The 15,893-nt window shown below is 38.3% G+C and overlaps 1 protein-coding gene across 2 annotated transcripts in view; it reads right to left on the reverse strand.

Annotated features, from left to right (window-relative positions):
• Dynlt2 (dynein light chain Tctex-type 2) overlaps positions 1 to 15,893 on the reverse strand; it is a 16,471-nt gene continuing 578 nt past the window's right edge. Inside the window, exons 2-4 of one of the 2 annotated variants that reach the window (XM_006975924.4) lie at positions 5,386 to 5,592; positions 1,948 to 2,106; positions 1 to 168 (exon numbers count right to left, since the gene is read on the reverse strand). In XM_006975924.4, the coding sequence (XP_006975986.1) occupies positions 58 to 168; positions 1,948 to 2,106; positions 5,386 to 5,592 (477 nt within the window). In that variant the 3' untranslated portion in view covers positions 1 to 57. The remainder of the gene's footprint in view (positions 169 to 1,947; positions 2,107 to 5,385; positions 5,593 to 15,893) is intronic. The other variant, XM_042261944.2, reaches the window with a different exon arrangement.

Below are 15,893 nucleotides of genomic sequence, written 5' to 3' on the forward strand. Positions count from 1 at the left end.
TCTGTACATGTGATTTATTTTGAAAAGGGGTGTGTGTGAAACTGTTTTAGTCCTGAGCTATTCACAATAGAGAGCAAATACCAAAACCAATGCCACGTAGGTCTCTGTTTCATGTTTAGCTTGTACCCAGCTGTCCCATGCCACATCCCAGATCCATCTGCTGGCAATCTGTGAGAAAAAATTTAAAAGATTCAGATGGGATATGTTAAGTAACTTTTAAATTACATAGTTAGATTTTTTTTTTAATATTGTGCCAATGTCTAAGAAAGTTGTATTTAAGAAATAATTTGTTAGGCTGGGTGGGGTAACTCAAATTATACACACCTGCCCAGTGTGCTCAAAGCCCTCAGTTCCATCCTAGCTCTATGAGGAAAATCTAGAGGTTGGAGCAATTGCTCAGCAGCTAAGAACATGTATTGTTTCCAGAAGAGCCAAGTTCAAGTCCCGGCACCCACATCAAATGGCTTACAACCACCTTACCTTGTAACTCTTACCTCTAGAGAAATCTGTCACCTCTGGCCTCCTCATGGACCTTCACTCATGAGCACACCCCCATGCCCCAAGTACACACGTGATTAAAAAATATTTTTAAGGGTATGCCCAATTTTCCTTTCATAGAGAGATTCAAGAGTAATACTGCTTGGCTTCCTCCTTTGCTGGAGGCTGGTGGTTGCCTTACAGTAAATCCTAGGCAGGAACCAAGGGCTCCATCATGGAGCCCAGCAGCACTGACTATAGACCAGTCAGTGCTCCAGACCACGCTTCTTGCCACACTTAAAAATCTTCTGCCCAAAGCTTGTCAGGGTCTTGTCTGGCAGCAATGGTGCTGTTTGTGTAATCAGGCCATGGCTCCTTTGTGGTGCCTCCAAGGACAAGGCTTACTGTCTGTGATGGATCCAAAATGGCCACACATTCTTTATGACAGGAACTGGAGGCAGGAGCTGATTCAGAGGCCCTGGAGAAGCGGCTTACTGGCTTGCTCAGCCTGCTTTCTTACAGCACCCAGGACTACTGGTCCAGGGGTGACGCCACTCCCAATGGGCTAGGGTCTCCCACATCAATCACTAATTAAGGAAATGCCCTACAGGCTTGGCTACAGCTAGAACTTATGGAGGCATTTTTTCAACTGAGGTTCCTTCCTCTCTGATGACTTTAGCTTGTGCCAAGTTGACATAAAACTAGGAAGCACAATTGAGTCTTTTCAACATGACACATAAACGTATCACTGTCAAGCTATACCCTTTCCTTTCTTGTTCATCCCTAAAAATCATACATCAATAACAACATCACAATATAAATATAACATTCTTCATTACCTAACATGCCCAAATGAAACTTACTGGTTAATTAATATTTATTTTGATGTTTTTGAGACAAGGTGTCTCTATGTAGCCCTGGCTGTCTTGGAACTCACTATGTAGACCAGGCTGGCCTTGAACTCACAGGGATCTCTCTGCCTCTGTCTCCTGAGTGATGGGATTTAAAGTGTGTACCATTACACCTGGCTTACTGGTTAATTAATTTAAATGACATTTAAATTATCAAAATTTCAGGGCTGGAAAGATGGCTCAGCAGTTAAGAGCAGGGACTACTTTTCCAGAGGACCCAGGTTCAATACCCAGCACCCACATAGCAACTCACAACTGTCTGTAATTCCTGTTCCAAGGGACCCGACACCCATGGCAAAACACCAATGCACATAAAATAAAAAATTTTTTAAATTATCAAAATTGCTATGACCAAGAAACAGGCTATGAAATCTAGTAAATTATTGATAGCAAAATTGTATTTCTATGGTAGTACTTTTCAAATAATTTGCAATGAAAAACAGTTTTTTTTTTTTTTAACAAAATGATCTTCGTATTCAAGTGGCCCTTCAGGATCTCTACATCCCTGGGGACACCTCAAATCTCAAATGAATGGATGTTAGGTCATCGGGGCACTTACATTTATTGCTTGACCAGTCTTTTGAATAAATAATACTTTTATAATGAATTTATAACGGAAGTACCCCAGTTCTTTGACTGCTGCCAATACTCGGTCCGCCAAGTCAAGTGATATATGAGAGAAGGCTTTTTCATCATATTTGAGGTCTTTAAGACTGTCCTTTAAAGAAAGTTAAGAAAAAAGTTTCAATTTTTAAACAAAATGTTTTTATATAAGTAGAAAACATGTATCTAAATAATACATACAACTGATTTAAAATATGCGTATTCCTGAAAATTACCATATATTATACTTACCAATTTAATTGTTTTCAAAATTATGTCCAATTGTCAAAAGCCAGATTTGATGGCACATGCCTTTAATTCCAGCACACAGGCTGCCAGGGCACGTACATGGCTCTCTATAGTTCTAGGCCAGCCTGGCCTATACAATAAGTTCAGGCCAACCAAAGCTACCATAGTGAAACTCTGTCTTAAAAGAATTAGATTCAACACCGTTCATGATCAACACTTGGGCTGTAAGTTTCTGCTTATGAGGCTAATATGTCAACTTACTGTAAATAACTCAGTTTCCATTTCTCACTAGGGAGAAAAAAGAATTTCAAAAGCTTTCTGGAAATTGATAGTAAAGAAAGGAAAACTGTGTGCTTATGATTTCATGTTCCAAATGCAGGTGTGATCTGGACCAAGGTGGCTTCATGTCACTGTCTTCTCTGGGTTTCTCATTCCTTATGGCATCAACAACTTAGCATCTTTACTAATAAACTAACACATGTGAGGAAAAGAGACGTGGCTCACAGACCATGAAGCAGGAGCCTTTCTTTAAAAACAAATCAGATTTACTTTAAATGTATGAATATTTTGCCTGCATATATGTGTGTGCACCACATGTGTGCCTGGTGCCAAAGGAAGCCAGAAGAGGGTGTTGGATCTCCTGGAATTGGAGTTTTAAATAGTTGTGAGGCACCATGTGGATCCTCTGGAAAAGCAGCCAGTGCTCTTAACCACTGAGCCATGTCTTCATCTCAGGAGCCTTTCTTACAAACCATGAGCAAAGCTGAACCTATGAAGGAGCTGATCACAATGTGCTTGATTAACTGGTTTCCTGGGAGTACGCCCAGGACTGCACACTGAGCTCCAGTGACAAGTGGATTACTACCAATCAACTTCATAGGAACAAAAAGTCAAGTAGATGTCCTCCCTCAATGCTCCTGCACCCTGCTAGTTCTACCCTTTTTCCTCTCTTCTCCCTCCTGACTTCTCCTATTGGCTCCCTGACAGGTTCCTTCCATTTATACAGCTGGTCTAAGGCCCGCATCTGGTCTTCTATCTATTGTTCCAATACTGAGTATCAGCTGCTTTCTTCTGAATCTAACTCAAGTTCAAGGTAAGTCTTCTCTCAGAGTAAACCCAACCCATTGCTTGTCTGTCTAGGAGTCTCTCCAACTCCATATTCTGACTGTAACTCTGGCCTCAGGACCCAGGGGCGGCTTCTGTAAATGAGGTTCATCCCTAGCCCATTTATTCAATTGTGTTTAATTTTGTTTATGTGGTAGGGTCAGGTGACAGACCAAAAATGTACACTCTTATATCACACATACTATTAGTATTGATCAGAATTCCTTTCCCAAACCATAAGCTATAATATCTTTGTCAAATATCAATTAATTTGAAATACATAGTTAACAGTGGAGGGATGGAAGGTTCAGAACATGCCATGTTAAAATATGCTGCTTTCTCATAATTTTGACCCAAAAGTACTTGAAAAAATTGTGGATGCAGTAGCTTGCTCTTCCTTTTTCTTTCCCCTGAAAGTAGGAGATAAAGCTCTCGTGAAAAGGGTCCTCTCCAGTCTCAGAGACAGAAGAGGAAATAGGCACACCACTTCTTCAACTAGCCTTACTTTACTAGGCACCTTCCTGGGATAACCTGCCTCAGACCAAACACCTTTAATTATACTTTCAAATTTTTCTATTCTGTATCCCAACTAGTATAAAGAGCTTGACTCCACCTTTCCATGCCTTTGTTTTCTGCATGAAGTCTTCTGTATATAGGTAAAAGTGACTAAAGTTTGCTTTTCTCTCCATTTGCCTTATAGCAGTTTAATTTTAGGCAAGGTGGAAATCTACAGAGAGAGACATATCTCCTGTAGCTAAGGGGCTGCAGCTGCTGGAAATCAAATGTTGACCCTCAGCATGCAGATGAAAACGGAGCTTCTGGTCATACGGGTTGAGAATGGGACCCATACATTGACTGATGGAGTGTGAACTCAAGTCCATTTCACATAGCAAACATCAGGTTCTCCAACCCATCCTGAGCCAGTTATGGAACTAGCATGATTAGAACAGACATACTTAGCAGCTGGCAGAATATCGACATTGAGTCCTTTAACTGTGAAGTAAGAGCTTTTATTGAAGAAAACTTCCACAATGCAAACATTTAGAATTATATCTACCTTACTCAAAAATACATGGTATCATGAAGGGGCTGTATAAAGCACTGCCATTGTGATTGTTACCATGGCCTCTTTTCAATCCATCCATTTGGCTGTTCTGTAAACTTGGCCAGGCAGCATCTACAATTGTAGCTGCTACATGGGACATGGTTTCACTGCTTGAGCAAAACCTTTTGGTACCACCTATGTAGTTACCGACAAGAAAAAAAAAATACCTTTTTCTCCATACCTATCCATGAGAGTCACTAAAACCAGTTTGCTTTCAGCTAGCAAAGCCAGAAACGCACCTTTCTTGTCCTATCTGAGGTGTACCAGCTATCCAGCCCCATAGTAGGACAGGCCCATAGGGTTGAGGAAATTGGCTCAGACCAGTTGCCAAGGCATGCCCATAATGTACTTCCTTATGAGCCAACCTGGAGTCTGCCTGAGGACCTAGCAACAGGTGTTGTCAGAGTTCCTGATCGTGCCCAGCCAATGAGGGACGACCATGCAATGCCACCAGATTGTGGCACAGACTGGGTGCTGGGAGGAGGGTATATAAGTCCTTCCCCATTATTAAATAAACAAGTTTGCTGTCTGCCTTCAACTGACTCCGGGTGTCTGGTGATGCCACACCTTCTCACCCCCTCCCCCGAGGGAGCAGTTAGGATATAACAACACAGGCCCATGTCAGAATTTAGTTTACAGGGAACTTGGCTATCTTTCCCTTTAGGTTCACACTGAATTCAACAACTACTCAGAATTGTAGGATCATTTAACCTCTATATATTTAAGGTTAGTCCCTATAGTGAATACACACACACACACACACACACACACACACACACACACGTATGCGTGCGCACACACACACACACACACACACACTCACTCACACACCCCTTCCTTAATAGATCTGATCATATGACTTATTTTGGCTTAGAATGGTCTCATATGTGCTAGATAAGTGCCTATCACTGAACTATATCCTTGGTCCCTGATTACCTTTAATATCTGCTGGATTTTAGTTTCTACTGGATGTGCTTGGAATTTCCTCAACGGCTCCATTCTATATGAATTAGCAAACTTTAATTTTGCCAGGGCACTCTTCCATTCTTTACCTATATCAGCAATTGAATCGTCAAATGGAGGTTCCACATACTGAACATCATGGAAAGATTCTCTCAATCTTTCTCTTAAGATCTGTGCATACTGAAAGAGGAAGGGAGAAAGATTACATTTCAGACTTGAAGAATCTGCATACAGTGGAGGCAGAGCTAACAAGCCTGAAATAATCTAGGCAGACTTCTATGCAGTCACTAAATCTTAGACTATTAACTGCAAATTATTAACAGTTTCTATCATCAATTTGAGACTAAATAACCACCTGAGAGAGAAGCTTTTGGGCTTGCCTATAGAGGATTATTTTGATTTGATTAACTAAAATGAGAAGACCTACCCACTATGGGAGGCACCATTCCCTAGGAAGGGATCCTGAACTGCATAAGAAGGAGACAGTGTGCGGAGCACAAGTAATCACTACTCTCTGCCTCCTGAGTGTGGATTTAATGTGATCAGCCACCTCAGACCCCTGCTGCCATGACTCACCTGTCTTGGTGGACTGTACCCTGGGACCATGAGGCAAGCACAAACTCTTTCTCTATTAAGCCACTTTTGTCAGGTTATTTATCACAGCAACAGGAAAAGTAACCAAGACATACAGAAATATACAAACTTGTGTACATATATTCAGAATACCTACAAAATATCCCAAAGGACCAGAAACAAGAGTAGCCTCCAGGGAGTGGCTGAGGGATAAAGATAAAACAGCTTTTCATGCTTCCCTCCTGCCAGCAATTATGGAGCTATTGCCCATAATTTTAGTTATCTTTACATAAGTAACAGATTAGGTAACACATTTATAAATCTTAACTTGAAAAGATAACAAAAGCATATAAATATTTGTGTGTAAACATATTATATATGTATCAGTCCATTTTTGACATGTAGTATATATCAGTCCATGATTTTTGACATGTAATTTTTTGACATGATGCTCCCTTCAGAAGTATCCAATTTGTACTAATAAAGTAATTATTTAGTGCCCCATGGGTGTGTCCACCCTGGGACTGACTGGTGGGCTGCATGCACCCCAGGCTGTGAACACTGTGCAAACAATGCAGCATGTCTGCAGGTGACAATGCCGTGCAGCGGTTTCAAATCACTGGACAACACTGCAGCCGCTCCTGGAGTAATGTCTAGTCCCTTCACTTAGAGTGGCGAGCTTCATTTTCCTAGTAACCAGGAATGCCTTTTTTGTACCTACTTGCTTGGCTAGAATTTGCAGTTTCGTGTTGACTAGAAGTGATGAAGACATGTTTGCCGTAGTCCTATTGGAGGACAAATTTTTAGTCTTGTACCACTGAATATGATGTTGGCTATGGGCTTTTAATGCAATGATTTTTTTTTTTTTTTTTTTTTTTTGGTTTTTCGAGACAGGGTTTCTCTGTGTAGCTTTGTGCCTTTCCTGGAGCTCACTTGGTAGCCCAGGCTGGCCTCGAACTCACAGAGATCCGCCTGGCTCTGCCTCCCGAGTGCTGGGATTAAAGGCGTGCGCCACCAACGCCCGGCTAATGCAATGATTTTTAATGTTCTAATAATTCCAGTTATTGTTTTATTCAGTATTTTTATCATGCAAGGGTAAATTTTGACAAAAATTATTTTTCTTATCAATGGATACTACTTCGTTGTATGTACTACTACATTGGTCGACTTTTATATGATGACCTATCTTTGCATTCAGGAAAACTTGGTCACAGTGTATAATTCTTTGAATTGAATACTGATGCTAATGCTTTTTCTAGGGTGTTTGTTTTTTTGCATTAATATTCATAAGGGCTATTAGTTTTCTTTTTTAGTTTAATTACATTTATTAATTTATTTACCATCAGGTGGTAGTGTATGCTCTGGTAGATACATGAAAAAGTAACTAAGACACACATAAACTTGTGTACATATATTTGTATACTATTCTAACTTCATAGAAGTTCACTGAGGTATATGGACTTTGGAACTGGTTAATTTCAGTGCATGATATATTTATTTGCAAGTTTTTATAATAAAATTTGCTGAAAGTTAAAAAAAATTCTAGGGTTGGAGATCATACCTAGGGCCTCATGCATGGTAGAAAGATGTTCTTCAAGAGCCAGATCCAGCAGTGTCCATTTTTTTGACAGACATATTACTGAAATTTCCCACTATAATGTTAGTATATTGATCCTTTAAACCTATACATTTTCCTCTCATATATTTTGATGCCGTATCACTAGTTGTATATTTGCAAGAACTGATATGTTTTCCCAGGCAACTGGCCCCATCCTCATTATGCAATGCCTCACTTCATTCCTGGTGACTTTACTTGCTTTGATTTTTGCTCTGTCTGAAGTCTATTGCTACTCCTACTTAATTTTGATATTAGTGTGTCTTTCCCCACCCATCTCCTTTTATGTATGTGTATTTTAAGTGACCTTATTGTTGTAAGGTTTAAACTAAGACTAACACAATTGAGCCTTAGTTTAATCCACTCTAACAAGTGCTGTTTTTAAACTGCTGTACTCAGACTAATGACATTCAGAGTGATTATTGGTATGACTGGATTAATATCTATCATATCTGTTACTCTTTTCTATTTGATGCCCTTGTTCTTTGTTTTCTTGCCTTCCATTCTGTTCAACTGTAATTTAAACTGAGCATTTAATATGATTCCTCTTCTCTAGTTTCTTAGTGTGTTACTTATTTTTCCTCCACCTCCTCTACTTCCTCTTTTAACCCTAAAGTTTGGAAATAAGCATTTGCAGCTAATCCAAACCCACTTTCAACTAACACTGTGACACTTCATGGATAGCATCAATTAAAATAACGAAATAACTCAAATTCTTTCCTCCTGTTCTTTTTGTCATGCTGTCATTCATCTATAACACATACACATTAACATACACACTTAACATGCATTCATATGCAAACATAATTTTATGTCTTTCCTGTTATTTTTAACAAATCATTATCTGTTAGAATAAAAAGAGAAACATTAAAGGTTTTTTAATTAACCTTTATTTAGTCTTTCTTTGATGCTTTTTTATGTAGATTCAAATTTCTGTCACTTTTTTATTTAAAAAATTAACATTTTGTGTAAGGCAGATTTATTGGAGATACAATTCTTCAATTATTTTGTCTAAAAACATCATTTTTTCCTCATTTGAGAGTAGTTTTGGAGGGTATGAAATCCCAAGATGTTGGGGCTGAAGAGATGGCTCAGTGGCTAAGAGCACTGGCAGCTCTTCCAGAAGACCTGGATTCAGTTCCCAGCACCCACATGGCAGTTCACAACTGTCTGTAACTCCAGTTCCAGGGGATCAGACACCTTCACACAGATATATATGCAGGCAAAATGCCAATGCATATAAAATAAATAAATATCCTAAGTTGTCACTTTTCTTCTCTGAATACTTTTACTTCACTCTATTCTTCATTATTTTTGAGAATATGAATGTAATTTTCTCTTATAGGTAGTATGTTTTGTCTTCGGGCTTCTTTTTGGATTTTCTTCATCTTTAATTTCTGTAGCTTGAGACTATATGCCTACATATAAATTTTGTTTTGGCTTGTTTTCTGCTGTGTTTTCTGACTTTCCTGGCACTGTGGAATAGCCTCTAATTCATAGGTCTTACAATATTTCTTATAATCCATTCTCTATCTGGGATTTCCATTATGAATAATTTACAACTTCTATAACTGCCTCAAAGTTTTCAAACATTCTCCTCTTCTTTTTCAGTCTGTGTTCTTTTTTCATTTGTTTTGGATATTTCTATTGATACTTTTATTCCTGTAATGTATGGTTCTTGCTTGCTCTCTTTGGGGTGTTTACCATTCAATATGCCTTATAATTTTTTCTTGCTAGCCAAACCAACTTATGGTGTCAGAACTTCTGTAAAAGGTCTCCAGTAATGTGGCTGTAATGCATGTGAGAACAAGATGTAGTTTAGATATTTTTTAAAAGTTTTTCAAGACAAGGTTTCTCTGTGTAACAGTCCTAGCTGTCCTGGAACTCACTTTGTAGACCAGGCTGGCCTCCTCAAACTCAGAGATCTGCCTGCCTCTGCCTCCCCAGTGCTGGGATTAAAGGCGAGCGCTACCACCACCTACCTACCTGTAATCTAGATCTTCTGATTAGGTCTCAGGTCTTCAATGGGTCTGTGCCTCTGGACTGTGAATTTCTAAAATGTTTCTCAAATATTTCATGCCCCGCCTTCTCTCTTCCCTAAAAACAGAAAAGCTAGAAAGGGCTGGAGCTGGCTCCCTTTTGATAGTCACACTTTGCAAAACATCAATATCTTAGGTCTAGTTTACTAGTTTCTCAAGAGGGCAGATTTTGTGAAGAACAAAGTGCTCTGATATATTTAAACACACACACACAATATCTATATTAAGAGTTGTCTTAATATATATTTTAAGAATGTCTTAACTTCAAAATGGAAGTCAGAAAATATGCTGCATTAGGGGAGAGGAAACAAAAAGCTATGGATGGAAATTAATAAAGACCAGATTTGATCAGGGGACACCTCCTGAAAATCTTGGCTACAGAGATAAAGAATCAAAAGAAAAACGACAAGACATGTCATGTATATGCTGATCCCTAGACATGGGAACAGCTCTGAGAATGGATGAGACATGATAAATCTTGTTGGCTACAGAGTCTTCGTACTTATTATTACATGCCATCCTTTCATATGGCATATATGGAGGTTTGGTTATTCAGTCCAAACAGACTTATAAAGATAACAGATGCCTTTTACCTGCTCAAACATAGAATAAAAAATCATCTTTAGCTGACTTGTGCACATCACAATTCTATACTTGTGTTAATTCAGATATATATATCTATATATATCTATATCTATATCTATATATATATATATAATCTTTAAAAGTTTGTGTGTTTTTAGAAAAAAAAAAAAAGACCAGAAACACCAATGAGAACAAGTAGTCCAGGTGATCAAGCCTCTCAGAATGCCTCTGTTGCAATTTCCTCAAAATTCTGTATCCAAAACAACTTCAAAGCTGCTAGCTGAGATGGTCCAGCCTCACAGACTATCCAGCCCAGAGTTCAAAAGCTCTAAATTTTCTATCACACAGAGACTAAGCAAAAAATAATACAGCTAGCTCTCCCAGGACTTGACCATTGTTCCAACTTTCTCAGGATCCCCTAGAGACCTAGAGATGCTGTCACTTCCAGACAGCAGGAAGCAGTCTAGAGAACACAACGGCCACGTTCCCAAGAGGTGGAGTGGATGGTTTTTGGTCATTCAATGGATTGTGGATGCTTATTATTGTTTAGGGGTGTAGGTTACAAGTTGTTGTTGATCATAATCAGGGAGAAAGCTGAACAAAGGAGATTAGATTCAGGGATCTCATTCTGAAAATGGGGATATAGAAATGATAGGATAAAAGGGTATATTGTTGAATCTACTTTTAGACTAAAAAGCAACTATTAATTTCAAACATTTTACATTAATATGGATTTTTGTATACTGATGCAAATTTAAGGGTTTTTTTGTTATACTGCATGTTTCTACTCTTGTTTAAGGTACGTATGCAGCTCATTTTAAAATACAATGTACAATTAAGAAATACAGGTTAGTAGTTAGTTATCTATAATAATCAAACTTGTAGTCATGTCAGGTATATTTTCAAGGTCAAATAGAAACATATTTTAGAAACTGCCCTTACCTCAACTGCTGACAGTATACTGTCCAACCTGGACAAGTAGGACACAAAAGAAAGTGACTGCTGAACTTTGCCAAGACAAGGTAAGACAGTCCTTCAAAATTCCTGCTTCACAGAAAATTCTGTCAGATATTCTAGTCCTGTAGGCTGAAGATAGTTGCCCCACGGTTGTAGAAGAAATTGGGTGACTGTCCAGGCAGCCAGCTGTCTCTGTCACTTCTATAGTTTTGGAAGCTGATTGCTCTGCATTTCTTGTGTACTTAGGTAATATTATATCCTTCTTGGGTCTTTGATGAGTTGAAGACTAGATAGTTATGGTTACAGTTTTCCTTGTTACCAAATTCAGAAAAGAATCTTACACAAGAAATGTCAAGTGCATAAGGTTGAGAGACATAAAAGCTTAAGTTGTTTATCTAAAACTATGATAGAAAGTGGTTTAATGGTATAAAACTTTGGACTCACTAAGACAGGATAGATAATACAAAAATTTCTCCAAATTTGCCAAATACAAGTGAACTGGACATTGTGAATGTAATTCTTACTTGATAATAGTTCTTATTGTATATAATTTTACTGTATTAGAGCTAAAACCTTTCCTTTTTATTTAGACAAAAAGGGAGAACTGTTGTGGGATATTTGTACACTGTGTGAAGATGTACTGCTGTGACTGGTGTACTAAAAAGCTGAACAGCCAATAGCTAGGCAGGAGGTATAAGCAGGACTTCCAGGTAGAGAGAGAGAAACTGGGAGGAGGAATCTAGGCATGCGATTTTGCCAGCAGACTTGGAGGCAAGCCAGATGTGCGTACTAAGAAAAGGTGACAGCACCATGTGGCAGAACACAGATTAAAAAAATAGAGGTTAATTAAGTTATAAGAGCTAGTTGGGAAAAAGTCTAAACTAAGGCCAAGCTTTCATAATAAGTCCCCAGGTCATTATTTGTGGGCTGGCAGTCCAAAGTTAGTCCAACAAGAAAGCTTGCTACACACATTATATATATATAGATATAAAACCACACACATATTTTATATATATATATATATATATATATATATATATATATATATATGTATGTATGTATATATTCACATGTGTGCACACGCATGTACACAGAGAGGGGACTCTAGCAATTCATCAGTTACATTTCAGGTTTTCCTATCCTACCACTGAAAGCTTGAACTTTGGTATAGATTCTCTCTACCAACTGCCACAACTTTTGTGGTAGCAATTTGTTCTATAATCACTTTTCTAATGTATTTAAAACTGGTTTTTGGTTTGCAACTTTTTACCTGTTATTTAAAATGTAGGGTCTTCAACTTCCTTACATCAAGAACTTGGAATTCTGTTTCTGAAATATGTTTTAGCTGTGTATAGTATTCTAGGCCTAGTTTTCTTTCAGCAGAGATGCTGCTTCAGTGTTTTCTGATTTAGGTTTCTGAGAAGACTGCTATTTTCATAGAAATGTTTAATATCACTGGTTTCAAGCATGTGATTTCCTGTTTCTTGTGCCTGGAATTCACTGAGATTCTTTGGTTTATGGGTTTCGTTCTCCTATTTGTTGCTTTTCATCTAGAATTTCAAGCATTATTTGTTACCCTTCCTTTTTTCTTTAGGGACTCTAATAACAAGACTACTGAGGCACTTCACTGACATTGAACACCTTTTCAGAACTTTCCCCTCATGCTTCTAAGTTCACTAATCTTCTTTTTGTGAGATTAAATCTGTTAATTCCATTCAATGCACATGACCTGACATTGTGTTTGTTTTTGGAAGGCTAACTCAACCTTTCTCTTAAGACTCGACAATTACCTTCTTTTCCACTACATGCACTCAAGGAATACACTATTAATACACTGTAACACTAACAGTGTTTTCAAGATTGCATGATTCTTCTGGGAATCAGACATGTGGAGCTTCAAATTAACCCTTAGTGAACATACTACTGTGAAAACTGCATTTCTGACATTCCTTATTTATGTATAATACTCGTCAATTGATGTAGCATACTGTGGTGGTATTGTGTTCCCCAAAATATTGTGCACCCTAATAAACTTGTCTGGGGTCAGAGAACAAAACAGCCACTAGATACAGAGGCTAGAAAATGGTGGCACTCACACCTTTAATCCTAGCATTCCAGAGGCAGAGATCTACTTGGATCTCTGTGTGTTCAAGGATACAGCCAAGCATGGTGGCTCATGCCTTTAATCCCAGAAAGTGAGCCTTTAATCCCAGGGAATGATGGCAGAAAGCAGAAAGGTATATAAGGCGTGAAGACCAGAAACTAGAAGCTTTTGGCTGGTTAAGCATTCAGGCTTTCGAGAAGCAGTTCAGCTGAGATTCATTCTGGATGAGGACTCAGAGGCTTCCAGTCTGAGGAAACAGGATCAGCTGAGGAACTGGCGAGGTGAGGTAGCTGTGGCTTGTTCTGCTTCTCTGATCTTCCAGCGTTCACCCCAATACCTGGCTCGGGTTTGTTTTTATTAATAAGGACTTTTAAGATTCATGCTACAGCATACTCTTATTAAAAGTACTTTTTTCTTTCAGCTGAGATGAAACCTTTATCATCTTTTTAAATGCCACCAAATTTGTTATCAATACAAGCTACTGGCTGGCATTTATCTACATGGACCTAGAATAAACTGAGCTTCCTCATGTCATTATTCCAATGAGATATTTAATTATTTAGCAAAAGTGCTATGTATTTGCTAATGTTTATGGTTTTCAAATACATGTGCTTAAGGGAGATTGATAAAGTTGTCAATTTTTAGTAATCTGCCTAAGCTTTTGTAATATTTGACTGCAAAGACCTAACTCCTGCTAAGCAAAAATGCAACGTACTGGAAAGATGGGAGTAATTCACAGACAGGAAGAAAAACCTGAAGAACTAGACTCAGAAAGACACATGAAGGACACTCCAGTTTGCACCTGCCATTATAATAAACCTCAAGCCTTTTCTTGGTTCATTAAATTAATCTAATTTGGTTTCAACCTCCTACAAAGTTTAAGTAGTCACCTAAACCACTAACTCTACCCAGTCAGGGATGAGTTACTTTTCTGAAAATATACCACTAGGAAAAAAGAAATGGACCCCGGGAGCTGGACAGCAGTTAGGAGCACTTCCTGCTCTTGCAGAAGAGACACTGGTGGACCACACCCAGTGCCGTCACTGCCCTCACGTGTACATGTACAAACACCCCGGCAGAAGACACAATGAGTACTCTTCTTTAAATGGATACAGGACAGTTAAAATTCTGTGCTCATGTTGATTCAAATGTGTTCTGACTTTTCATATTCTCAGAAATATAGAAACCACTGGCCACTTGAAAGTTGAAAATAACATTCAGTGTTAGGATTACCAAACATGTGGGATCCTGTTTTAACTTCTTTTTAATTACTGCCCTGATGTCATTTTATTTGTGCTGAAGTGTGATTTTATTTGTATGTTAATAAATAAAGTTGCCTGGGGGTCAGAACTTATAGCAAGCCATTTAGCAGAAGTCTGGCATGGCAGTGGTAGCACACGCCCTTAATCCGATCACATGGCAGGCAGAGTCTGTGTGTTCAAAGACACAGCCAGCTTGGTGACACGAGCCTTTAATCCAAGTACCAACCATAGAGACCTGGAGGTCTGTATAGACAGGCAGTGACGAAGAAGTCATGTGGTTGGGTTTAGAACCAATGAGAAGGCAGAACAGAAAGTCAATAAAAGTACAGACACACAGGAAATAGGTCTCTTTCTGAGGTGAAGGTCAGCAGCAACTGGTAAGCTAAAGGCTATTCGCTAGTGCTCTGACCTCTTGGGCTTTTAACTCTTTATTTGGCTCTGTGTTTCTTATTTAATAAGACTGTTTAGAATTGCATCTACACTGCCCTGTTCAAAGTTTTTACCTTCAGAAAACTAGACTTTAAGAATCTACATACACATATACAAAAGAACATATACATATAAAAATTATATATACATACATACATATATATATATATATATATATATATACACACACATAAAAATAGCTGCCTTGGTCCATGTACCCATGCTTCTAGATTTTGCTAAATATGTATTTTCATATTGAATCCAGGCTCATTCAACTTTCAAGATTGGCAGTAGAAGTTATCCTTGTCTGTCTCAAAGTATAGAAATCTTTATTTACTGTTGGTAACCCAAACTTTAACACAGTACAATGTTCTGCTTTTTCCTGGGTGTGTGAACTTGGATTCTTACTTTTTCCTATTTGTTTTTTTCTCTGTAAAACTCTGACAGAGACATTAAAACCTAAAATGTTGTCATCACTCTGAGTGATCTTCAAATAGCTCAGTTTTCAAAAATTTATGTCTTTGCTCTTATGTCTAGCTTCATCCTACCAATCAATCATGAGCCACGTGAGGTAGATATAAAAATACCAGGTGTCCTAAGACACATGTTCTAAGCTCAGTTAGTTCTGCATCCTTGGGCAAAATGTCTTCCCTTATTGCCTCAATAGAAGATAGAGTTCTGATTACATTAATGGTTTTTAAGGGACAATCATATAGAAATGCCAGTGTTCTAACGCCAATAAAATGGGACGATGACCTTTTCTACTGATATCGGAGAAATAACTAGATATTTTCAATTTTTCCTCTTAAAATATTCTTCAAATAACAAGACTTTATTGATCTGTACATGTCGGTTTTTTTCCCTAGGGGTGTGTGTGTGTGTGTGTGTGTGTGTGCGCGCGCGCACGCATAATATAT

The sequence above is a fragment of the Peromyscus maniculatus genome, chromosome 16 (assembly GCF_049852395.1).
Source record: "Peromyscus maniculatus bairdii isolate BWxNUB_F1_BW_parent chromosome 16, HU_Pman_BW_mat_3.1, whole genome shotgun sequence".
NCBI lineage: Eukaryota > Metazoa > Chordata > Mammalia > Rodentia > Cricetidae > Peromyscus > Peromyscus maniculatus.